Source organism: Vigna radiata, chromosome 5, assembly GCF_000741045.1.
Source record: "Vigna radiata var. radiata cultivar VC1973A chromosome 5, Vradiata_ver6, whole genome shotgun sequence".
NCBI lineage: Eukaryota > Viridiplantae > Streptophyta > Magnoliopsida > Fabales > Fabaceae > Vigna > Vigna radiata.
The window spans coordinates 4,719,141-4,731,417 of NC_028355.1; the positions used below are offsets into that span (position 1 = coordinate 4,719,141).

Below are 12,277 nucleotides of genomic sequence, written 5' to 3' on the forward strand. Positions count from 1 at the left end.
GAAGTGTGGTAGTGAAAATGGGGAACTTCTGTTATGTGTGAGTTTGGTCTGTATGGGAAATGTGGGTAAGTTGTTTAAGACTTGTTAGAATCCTTGAGTCACTGAAAAAATGTACCAAAAGTAAGAAATTTGATTCATGATTCTGCAGAATTGACTCTCAAATATGAGATGAAACTCTCTAAATACTATATTTTGGAATGTTACATGTGGGGATTCTGAAAGTAGGTATCTTGGTATACTACCAACCATTTAACTTATATAGAGATGAATGGGGTAGAAGAGAGAATGTCAGGATGTCTTTATCTTGGACAAGGTCTCAGGTTTGAAAGATTAATCTCATGAGTAGTAGGGTGATAACCCCTACGTTTATCACTCTACAGAGTATAAATACTACTACAGGTGCATACTTATATTGAATACATATGTCGAATTATGTATCTAGTTAATTGAGTCTAGAGTCAACTGATTATATGTTTATATGAATTATAGAATGTTATAAATGTTGAACTACTGTGTGATGCTTTAAATTGTTTATGAAGTTTATTTTTTTTTTTAACACTAGCTTACCCTGTTGTCTTTTTTTGTTGTATTTGGTGTGTTATTTGTTTCTTTTGCAATGATCACCTTATTGGTGTGAGTAGATGAGGGATAGGTGTTGAAGCATCTCTAATGGAGGATGATGAAGCTACATAACATTTTCTCGGTTTCTAGTGGCTATTTTTATCTCTTTTAGATATATTTATTATTATAGTTATTTTCTTCTAGATAAATGTATTAATACTATATTTATAAGTTAAGACAAATTTGGGTTGTTTTATCAATTTTATAATGCCTTATTTTATCAATGGTAAGTTACTAAAATTAGGTTGTTACATTTGGGTATGAGAGTAATTCTTCCTTAGGATAACATAAGGGTTGTGTGTTTGTTGTGTCTTGTCAAGTTTATATTGTAGAGTTTGTGCATTTAACTAAAAGTATTGAGAACAAAAAATCTCTTGATAAAGGTAATGAAGGTACACACTCATGATTATATCAAAGATAATTTCCTTTCTTAATTTTGAAGGTTTAGGAAATGTAGAGTTTGGTTTGTTAAAGGGAGAAAAAGTTTTGTTTTCTATAGCAATTATTATCATGTTCTTGCCCCTATGATAGTGTTAAGTACTTTATAGTGGCAAAGTTATAGTGGCAAAGGAATACAAGTCTAAGGATAACTTGACTTGTTTACCTTTATGAGATTTGGATAAAGCCTTTGAGATAATTTCTTGTCTAAATAATGTAGGGATGTTGTGTGTTGGAGTTTAAGAGTTAGAAGATCATAACTTTGGGTTTCAAAGGATGGGGAAAGATGTTGGAGTTTAAAAGCAACACTTTGGATTGAAGGAGTTTCAAGAATAGGTTTTGAGATTAGATATATAAGTTTTGTAAGAGGAGTTGAGTTTAAAGAGAAAAATAAAGGGAGCTTTTGGGGTGCGCTTTTGTACCAAAGTTTGAGAAATCAACTTGGTTTTGCATATCAAAAATGTCAGAAGTATGGAGAAAGAGAGTGATGGAAGGTTGAAGTTAAAACTAAGGAGGACATAAAAACTCTGAAGTGAACCAAAAGAGATCACTAGAAAAGGAGACTAAGGTGAAGAAGAACTTGAAGAGCACTCAAGCAAGGTGGTGTTCTAGGTTAGGTAAACATATTCTTTAATTATAATAAAGTATCGTAAAGGTTTTGTGCTTAATTCAATAATCAAAAGGATATGATTGGATCTTCTCAACAAGTATCAATACATCAAAGTCAATATTACTCAGGATGTTCAAGATTAGTGATTTATATAGTAATAAAAGGTTGACGTTAGGTCAAGGTGAAAGATTTTAAGCATCAAAGGAAGAAACACATAAATTCAGTTTTATAAGAAAAAACAATGCTAATGAACATGAAACACGAGGAAAAAAGAAAAAAAGTCTTAAAAAAAGTTTAAAGGATGTCAACAAGTAGTAATTGCTGAAGTAATTACCATAAATTATCAAAGAGCTTGAGTTGATCTAGAAGTTGAGTTGATTTAGAAGTGAAACTCTAATAAAAGTTTGAAGAAAATTTACTCAGAGACAGTAACTTGACTATATCTAATGACTTCTTAAGTTTCAAGAAGAATCTTATCCAGTACATTAAAAAAGAAATAAATAACATTTAGAAACACGAGTATTTTTCTTTTAATTAAAATGAATGCAAATGCGATGTAATAAAATTTCAAAGTATATATATATATATATATATATATATATATATATATATATATATATATATATATATATATGCGCGCGTGTAACTTACCGTTATATGAATCACGATTTCAAAAATTATAGTTAGAAGAATTAGATCGAAGGTTTAATTATTCAAGTAGTGAAAAAAGAGACTAAGGTTATCAAAGATGATTAGGCTTTTTTATTAATGGTCAAGGGTAAAAATGTAATCGATGATCTAAATCATATTTTTTAAGTAGATCGTAATGTTTAGGTAGACGCACGGTCTCGTGTCGGGCTAATAAACTTTATTTTTTCTCTTTTAGCAGATAATTTTAAACATCAGAATTAAAAAAATAAAATATATATTTCAAAACTTATGTCAACATTTAATAAAACTAATTTGAAATTTTAAATATGATAATTTGATGTGTAAATTAACACATAATAAAACAATCACCTTTAATTTTTTATAATATAGTTATTAAAATAAGTCAACCTACAAGTTTACAAGTCAACCACATAAACTTATAAGTCATTCCGGAATTAAACACAGTTTGATTTAGGCTTATCCACCTTGAAAAAATGTTTCAAATTTAAAATTTGCAAACTTTTAACAATACTTATTTATGATTAACTCAGTTGATAACCAACCTATGATGTCGAAGGAAACAAACATCATGTTCACTGTTTTTGTCAATATTCTTTCTTGTCAAACAAAGAGTGTGGAGGTGTGTGTTTGTTTCTTGTTTCCTTTTTTCAAGACACAAGGAGAAATATTGCACAGATATTGCAAGAAATATTGAACTACAAAATCAGTGGGGAAGGGGATTAAACCCCAAATTCCCAAGTAATATATTTTCTATTGCTTTCATTTAATCTTTTCCCCCTATACTCAACCAATTTATTTTCCATTTTGAGACACTCTAAGTACATTAGTTTCCAAACTATGACAGTGGCTTTCTATGTATAACCTATGAAGTAATTTGAATCACAGAAAACAGAACTGTCACCACTCACCCAGCCTGCAGATGCAAACATCTAATACTCAGTTTGGTACATCAAAGACTGATACAACAAATACTGAGAAGAGAGCATGTTACCTAAGTTTTAGATACAAAGGACCAAATTTTTTTCCACGCGCTAATCAATGTTTGATGAGCAGAAACATGTCCTTCCATCACAATATCAGCTGCAGGTCCCACTTCACGGACAAATTTGACAGATTCTGAAAGCCGATTGAGAAGGTTCATCAATGCAATTACCTCATTCCTTTGCAGCTGCAGCTGAAGGATTTTCAAGTGCAATTTATAAGGTGTTGGTCACTTAACAATAGTGTGAAGGGAGGAAGAAAAAATAAATTCTGAGGTAAAATGTACTTACAGTTTGACTTGAATTTTCTTGACTATCAACAGAGAAGAGAATTTTTAATGCAGTTCCAAGACCAAGAACCTGAAGCTTACCCCACAATCGACACTTCTCACATCCTATACAATCCATCAATGCACTGTTTCCACAAAAAATATATTATTCAATTGCCAGTGAGATAAATAAATGAAAAAAGAGCGTAAAATGAATCAGTAGTAGAATAATAAACGGAGAACAAGTAAAAGAATCGGTCACTTAGCTGTCTTATACAATCAAAAGTTATGCTCAGATGCGATCAGCACTCAAAAAGTCCAGATAAACCCACTTAACATCCATCAGTATGTGGAAACTCAAAAGAGACTAAAATTCCAAAGCATGAAGATGAAAAAGGAAAATCATGCTTATCAATTACAGGATTTTGGGAAAAATCCAACCTACAAACTTTGATTCCTTCCACAAATATTCTTTTGTGAGCATTACTATGAATCATTACTAATGAATTGTGTTTTCTACATATTTGTTAGTAGTATGAAGCATGCCTACAACAGACTAAGTCACAACAAGCATAACAAATTATAAATGGATAACATTTAGCTAGCCCAGTACCAAGTCCACTAGTTTTTAGTAATACCTGATGTTCCTAAATTGTTGTTGAATTTTCAGTTTTAGCTCAGGTCCACTTTGGCCTCTCCACAAATTAGCTTCATCAAATGGAATCGGACAAGCAGCTTGAAGCTTGGGGTCATGAAGTAGCTGTTTTATCAAGGACTGTGTCTTAAGGTCCTCATTATGGTTACCTGTATCATACTCTGCCTGTTCCAGATAATCTGCAGCCTAAAAAAGAATAAAGAGCAACGTAGATTGCATCAAGAATATTATTAACTAGTATTTTTAAAAGAAGAATGAAATAGCAAGAATAATCCATATATAGATGCACAGTTTGTGACGTTAAACCATCACATTTTATACTCACCTTGGTCACTGCTCGCAGCACAAAGAGAAAAGTGAAATACAAATTGCTGACACGATCAGGGTATTTTAGGACTCGATCATACACCAAAGTAAGATTTTGGCCCCACTGAAACAATAAAAAAGAAAGAAGTTAGATATTGAAATATATTTTTCTTATGTTCAGTGAAACATATTAGTGGCTCAAATATGCAATAGCTATATTAATTCCTGAACCAATGCAAATTTGTTTCCAAACAGAAAATTAGCTATTGCTAGAAAGAGGAACGTGAGATTTACCAAATTTGAAGCTTCATCAAGTAGATAATCAGCAGCTATATGTACTGATATGGAGGAGTGAAGACCAGATATCAATTTATACAAAATCTTTTCCTCTTGGCATAACTCTTGAGACGGATCTGCAGAAGAAATTTTGTTTATTCAAAATAATGAACCATAGAAACCAGAGAAAAGAAACTCCCCTGTTATTAACATTTCAAACATATCTTTCACTAAAACAAATGATAAGAACACAACCAATATCCACTCTACGGAAAGCAAGACAATGTATAATTAAACAAATAACGCATAAAGATAGAAAAATTGAGGGTGATTATTTACATTCAAAGTTACTGGACTGTCAATGTTTGACAATATGAAAGGTACCATCAAACAACCTAAAATCCAAGGCCTTTTCAAAATATTATAGTTTGGTCGAATTATTTAAGTGAATAAGCTTTTCAGAGAAAACTCACATTTGGGGCAGTTCTCAGAGTAGACAGCATCCCATATCCTTCTTGCAGAAGCACCAGAGTAACCAGTATACCTTTCAGGATTCAGTTGAAGATTCACGTATGTCATCTCGTCTGCAAATGCAAACATGGCTTTCAATTGACAGACTTATTTTTCATAGAAAAATGTTGAAAACATCATAAAAAGATTTAATAATTTGAATCACGTGTTGCCACCTGTTAAAAAAAAGTTAAAAGGCACTTTTACTAGAAGTGAATGCTAACTACGCTGTTTGCTTTCTGATACTGAAAACCAAGGGCTGATCAAGTTGAAATTTAATCATACAAAGAAATATCTTGCAGATCAAGATATCAAACAAAACTATTCACAAAGATATACTCATTAGAGGAGTATAAATCTGATGTCACTCAATATACTTAAGAATCCTAAATTTTCTACTTCACTGCTAATATCTGCTATTTCACTTTCACACAATTAATTTGGATAAACAACAACTGATAGCACAAATAATTTAGATATGAATTAGAATATAGAGTAATAACGCACCGTTGTCAGTCTCATCATCATTTGTCCATGGATTGTCTATTTCTGTCCATCCTCTGAAAACTTTACTGTCTAAAGTACGGTCAACAGCTGCCTGAGGTTTACCTTCTTGACAAACAAGATCATTCATTGAGAAGGCATGTGGCTTCTTAAATGATTCAGGGAATTCATTTTCTGGACATTCACATACACTACAGTCCCGCAACCGGCACATGCCGTCATCGGGCCAGAAAGGACAGTCACACCATAATTTCACCTATAAAAATTTCACCCACTAAATTCAGTTGACAATGCAAATGAGCATGCATAGACTTGATTGATTCTAAAGCATTGATTCATTCCAACAACATAAGTGGTTTTCTCTAATTTCTCATACGGTTGATCAATTCCAAATTCAAATATTTCATTGATCAAGAGAACCTCAAAAAATCACCAATAGAACGCAATTTTGGAACCAACACAAGTTCTTTTAGATAGGCCTCTCAATCCTAAATTGCGCTTCTGGTGTGAACAGGACGCCAGGAATCTTTACAAGTAATACAAGGGATAGAATGGAAACCGATATAAATTGGAACACAAAACCACACATACAAGAAGGGCCTAACCAAAACCTAATAGTTTATCAGGCTCTAATCAAACTTAAGGTAACCATAAGTATAAACAGAAAACAAGATGATCTTAGTCAAAAGGAAAAATGTAGGCATAAAATAAGATGCACCAAGAAGAAAACCTTAAAATATCGAAAGAAAGGGGTCTTCACGAGTTCTTGGAGGGAAGGGTTCAACACTTCCTCATTGAGATGGTCCACAGTTTCGTAATCACAACAACAGTCCTCTACCATGCCACTGAACTTCGGTGCACCCTGCAACCAACAAAGCGAGAATTGCACAAACAATATAAAGGGGGGGAAAACATAAACACAAATCATAAAAAGACACACTCTTTGTCCAAGATTCAGAATCCCACAACCCTAAAATAAAAGAAAGAAACTTAAAATGTGGGTTTTCATCAAGAAGAGTTCATAGAAATTACCCGGGCACACTGACAAGCTCTATCAATGGCTCCAGACAAAGAAATTCTGGGAGAAGTTTTAGACGACACAGCCATAGCAACAAAGACAGCCACGAGAGGCATCAGAACCCAAAGCCATGGCACTCCCCAACCCTTCTTCTTAGGCTCCGTTTTCACCATCACAGTTCCCAATGCCGGTGCTTCCGAAACAAAGCACCGAGATTTTTGGCGTTCTTCGACGGATCCCAGTGGCGAGAATTTCGAGGAGCAAATGGAAGCGTTCTGGAAGGTACTAAGTTGAGGGCTGTTTTTGCTGTTCGAAGCAGTCAAGGTCGTCGGAGTGAAATAAATGGGCGGTTGTTGGTTTCGATTTTTGGTTTGTGCAAAACAGTGTTCGTAAGAAAATTCCAGTGTCAAATTCGGACACCCTGGTGGCTGCGTGTGGTTACGTGTTTCAACCAATAGGAGTTCATTTCATTATTTTTTTCCCTAAGTGTTAAGAAATCAAATTAATATTTACATTTTTTTCTTTAATGGATGGAAAATTTCTTTTACCTCATAAACAGTAAATCTAATAGTTTACGGTCTTTTTGTCTCAAATAAAAGAAGAAGCTAAAGTTACAACTTTTAAATAGTTTCAATATAGTTTTGACTTTTCTCATGTGTCATATATTTTAAAACTATATAACTTAGATTTCGAAGTTACGAGAAACTTATTTTTTTCGTTAAAATCCTTTTTTATAAAATAAAGTAATAAGAAATTTAAAGTCGTAAAGATTTTTCAGTTTAAAATTAATCAAGTTTTATTTAAAAGGATTTATTCTTTACATGATTACTGAACAATGTATATTCTATCGGTAATCAATTACTTTTGAGTTTTGTCTTTTTGGAAGAAACGTAACTAAAATGGTATAGTCAATTATAACATGGATTAGATTAGTGGATTACAATATGCATGTTATGATTTTATATAAAATTATTAGTTTGTTATGCATGGAGAGACTTTTATTTACAAACGTAGATTTTTTATTTTTATGTCAAAATTGTAGCAAAAGTTGGCAGTCAGCTAATTATGTTTATAAGTATCTTTTGAATTGAACAACCGTTTCTCGTACTAATTATACACTAATCTTTAAATGCAATGTGATCAAACTAAAAAGTAAAAACAGATATAAAAAAAACCCATCAACAAAATAGCAAATGCTCAGACATATGAAAAATGTAGCAACATAGTAAAACAGTGCATAACTAGTGGCTAAAATAATAGATTAAAAATCATAGATTAACACTATATTGGAGTTCATTGTGCAAAACTAAGATTAGGTGAACGGACAATAAAATAAGAGGAAATAAAACAATGAAAAGAAGAGCATATAATTTATGGAATTAAAAACTGACTATCGAAACACAAGTCTATATACAACATTGTTAAACTTGAAAAATTAAAAATGACAAAAGTAGAAAAGCTCCAAATAATTGAAAATCACTACTAAAAACCAAAAACCAAAGTAGATCCAAAACCAAAATAAAACTTAAAACATGGAATTAAAAACAAACTCGAATCAACATTGTTAACATTGTTGAACTTGAAACATGAAAATAATAACACTAAAATTCAAGACATATTTTCTCTCGGACAGTTACAAACAAAATGAAATATAAATATTATTCTAAACATGTTTTAAATATTCTTTTATTTAGGTTCTTTAGTTATGAATATAGAAACCTACTAATTTTAGATGTTATATTCTTATAATTATTGTATGGTGTTTGTTAAATTAATTATTAAATATCTAATACAGAAAACCATAAATATTACAGTTTTGCTACCACATTTTAATTTACGTAATTAACGTATAAAATTGTCATAGAAAAATTGATACAACTAGGAACATTAGGCCCAAAAGAATGACCCGAAGGCTTGCAGGGTGGTCAAGTTTTATCCATTCTTAGAATGATTCATTGTCTTACACATTTCTTACAGTATTCTAGAAGGAGTTTGTTTTATTTCTGTTAGGCCTGTGTGTCACGTAGCTAAGGGAATCTTATCTCTATCTTTCCTTTAATTGTAGAACTTTGCATTGAATGAAGGGGAGAAAAAATTATATTCTCTTCTTCCTACTTATCCTTTCTAAGGAGGCAGCACTGACCTCGAATCCAGTGTCTATTTCTCCCACTTTTAACAATTGGTGCTCTCGTTGTCCTTTTCCCATGGCTGACGGTACACGTTTAAAAAATCTCTCTGACAAACTTGATGATGTGCTCACACAAATATCTCTTTTCTCCACACAAACCATAAACCACAAAACATTTACCCCCCCCCCCCCCTCCTAACCTCTCCTATCAAAAAACCCTTCCGCCACTTCTACGCCCTCCTCCGCCCAAAACCCGTTACCGACAACTCACTGAAGCTGAGATGGCAGACCGCCGTGAGAAGGGTCTCTGTTTTAACTGTGACCAAAAATATTCCCGTTCCCACCACTGTCCAGCTCGTTTTCTTTTTTTTATTGCAGAGGAAGTTGACTCTGTCGGGGAAGGTGACTCAGAAATGCCCACTCTAGATTTGGGTCATGGTGTGTTGGAGCCAATGGGTGATAGCCCAGATCAGTCAGCCCAAATCATCCTTCACGTCCTTTCTGGCACTAGGGCTCCCGAAACATTGCGCCTTATGGGCCAAATTGGGCTTCACCAGATCAGTGTTTTAGTAGATGGGGGTAGCACCCACAATTTTGTTCAACGTAAGGTTGCTCAATTATTTGGTTTGGCTCATTCTCCTTCACCTCCTTTGAAGGTTTTGGTTGGCAGCGGTGAGGAGCTGGCCTGTGCTCATGTGTGCCAAGGGGTAGAGCTCTTTCTTTAAGGTCACTCATTCACCTTGGATTTGTATGTCCTAGACATGGGGAGTGCCGATGTGGTGCTGGGAGCCCAATGGTTGAAGCAATTAGGGCCTATTTTGATGGACTATCAAGCTCTTACCACGAAGTTTGTCTTCAACGAATCTACTATTGAACTGCACGGTGATTCGGGATTGAAGCCTTCATCCATTTCACTTCACCAACTGAGGCGGGTTGCGAGAATAGACCCTTCGGCCTAATTCTTTTCACTTTCGGTTCGTCCGTCTCACCCTCCAGACCCTTTTCCATCTCATCATAACCCTCAAGTACAGCAGCTGCTTCAATCGTATTCCACACTGTTCTCTGAACCATCTTCCCTCCCCCCCTCAAGAGCTACCGATCACGCCATTCCTTTATTCTCACATGCTCAACCGGTCAATGTACGACCTTATAAATACCCCCACGCACAGAAGTTCGAAATCGAGCGTCAGATTTCGAAGATGCTGGAATTAGGATGGATCCAACCTAGTACCAGCCCCTTCTTATCTCCGGTCCTTCTTTTGAAAAAGAAGGATGGCTCTTGGCGCATGTGCGTTGATTATCGGGCATTGAATGCAATAACGGTCAAGGATCGCTTTCCTATCCCAACCGTGGATGAGCTACTGAATGAATTGGGTTCTGCTTGTTGCTTCTCCAAATTGGACCTCACTTCGGGGTTCCATCAGATTCGATTACAGTCCAGCGATGTGCACAAGACAGCCTTTCGAACTCATGAGGGCCATTACGAGTATCGTGTGATGCCATTCGGATTGTGCAACGCCCCAGCAACTTTCCAGTCCACGATGAATGAGATTTTCCGACCCTTATTGCGTAAATTTGTTATGGTTTTTTTTTATGATATCTTGGTTTTTAGCACTAACTTTGAACAACACTTATCTCATTTGAAGCAAGTCTTCCATATATTAGAGCATCATCAGTTCTTTCTGCAGCCACACAAGTGCTCTTTTTTCCAGTCACAGATTTCTTATTTGGGGCATATCGTGGCTAATGGGGGTGTGTCTCCTGATCTTGTGAAGATACAAGCAATGGTTCAATGGCCTACACCCCAATGCATTAAAGGGTTATGTGGGTTTTTGGGACTCACTGGATTCTACCGAAAATTTGTTCAAAATTACGTTGCCATTGCACTACCTCTCACGGATTTACTCAAGAAGGGGAAATTTCAGTGGTCTTCATCAGCCCAGTCAGCCTTCGAAGCCTTGAAGTCAGCCATGACCAGTACCTCTGTCCTCAAACTTCCAGACTTTTCTAAACCATTTTATGTCCAAACGGATGCTTCGGGTTCTGCCATGGAAGCTGTTCTACTGCAGGACAATCATCCAATTGCTTTCTATAGCAAGGTTTTTTGCCCTCGCTTTTCTAAGTCCTCTGCATATATCCATGAGCTACACGCCATCACAAGCGCCGTAAAGAGGTGGCATCAATATTTATTGGGTCATTTCTTCATCATCCAAACAGATCAAAAGAGCTTGCATGAGCTTTTAACTCAAGTAATCCAGACGTCAGAGCAACAACATTACTTAGTAAAATTGTTGGGTTATGACTATGAGATCCAATACAAACCAGGAAAATTGAACGTTGTAGCTGATGCTTTATCTCGTTCTCAAGAACAAATTCCAGCTAATCTTCTCGCCCTCACCATTCCCCAGTTTGCTTTCCTGCGAAAATTGAAGGCTTCCTTGCTCACCGATCCAGAATTCATATTGATGCGTGATAAGGTTATCGTTGATCCCTATTCCCATCAACTATTTCGATTGCATGAAGGGATGTTACTGCTTAAAGGAAGGATTTGGCTTAGCAATAAATCTCAATTTGTGTCACTGTTATTGCGTGAGTTTCATGAAACTCCGATAGGGGGCCATGCTGGCGTCAACAAAACTTTAAAGCGATTGAGTGCCAACTTCTATTGAGGGTCTATGGCTAAAGATGTGAAGACCTTTGTTTCTCAGTGTGTGGTTTGTCAACAAACAAAGTACAACACTAAACCCCCAGGGGGACTTCTTCAGCCTTTGCCCATTCCGACTGAAGTTTGGGAGGACATTTCTTTGGATTTCATCACCGACTTGCCTCCCTCCAAAGGTTACACGGTTCTCTCAGTGGTGGTGGATCGTTTCTCTAAGGCTATACACATAGGTGCCTTACAATCCAATTTCACTGCCTACAAAGTTGCAGAGCTCTTTGCCTCTATTGTTTGCAAGCATCACGGTTTACCCCGCAGCATAGTGTCCGATCGCGACCCCATTTTTATCAGTCGTTTTTGGTCAGATTTGTTCAAATTCAGTGGCACACTTCTTCGTATGAGCTCTTCGTACCATCCACAGACAGACAGACAAACTGAAGTTATGAACCGAACCATCGAACAATATGTTCGTGCTTTTGCTCATCACAAACCCAGTCTTTGGTTCCAATTTTTGCCATGGGCTAAGTACCATTATAATACATCTACTCATTCTGGTTTAGGTTTGTCTCCTTTTGAAGTAATGTTTGGAAAGCCGTCACCATCAATTCCGCATTACATTGAAGGTTCTTCC

General features: G+C 35.4%; 1 protein-coding gene across 1 annotated transcript; it reads right to left on the minus strand.

Annotated features, from left to right (window-relative positions):
- Positions 1–3,031: 3,031 nt before the first annotated feature.
- On the minus strand, positions 3,032–7,312 carry LOC106759883 (endoplasmic reticulum oxidoreductin-1). The gene is made up of 10 exons (XM_014643261.2): positions 6,874–7,312; positions 6,572–6,703; positions 5,845–6,097; positions 5,301–5,411; positions 4,846–4,964; positions 4,571–4,675; positions 4,229–4,431; positions 3,613–3,736; positions 3,333–3,515; positions 3,032–3,254 (listed from the first exon to the last, which is right to left on the minus strand). The coding sequence occupies exons 1-9, from the start codon at positions 7,030–7,032 to the stop codon at positions 3,333–3,335; spliced, it is 1,389 nt and encodes a 462-aa protein (XP_014498747.1). The 5' UTR covers positions 7,033–7,312; the 3' UTR covers positions 3,032–3,254.
- Between the last annotated feature and the right edge of the window lie 4,965 nt (positions 7,313–12,277).

Coding starts and splice junctions, on each gene's coding strand:
- LOC106759883 (XM_014643261.2), bottom strand. CDS start 7,032: ATGGTGAAAACGGAGCCTAAGAAGAAGGGTTGGGGAGTGCCATGGCTT. Junction 4,965..5,300: donor CTCTGAGAACTGCCCCAAAT/GTGAGTTTTCTC, acceptor TTTCTTCTGCAG/ATCCGTCTCAAGAGTTATGC. Junction 4,432..4,570: donor TGCTGCGAGCAGTGACCAAG/GTGAGTATAAAA, acceptor ATTCTTTTTTAG/GCTGCAGATTATCTGGAACA.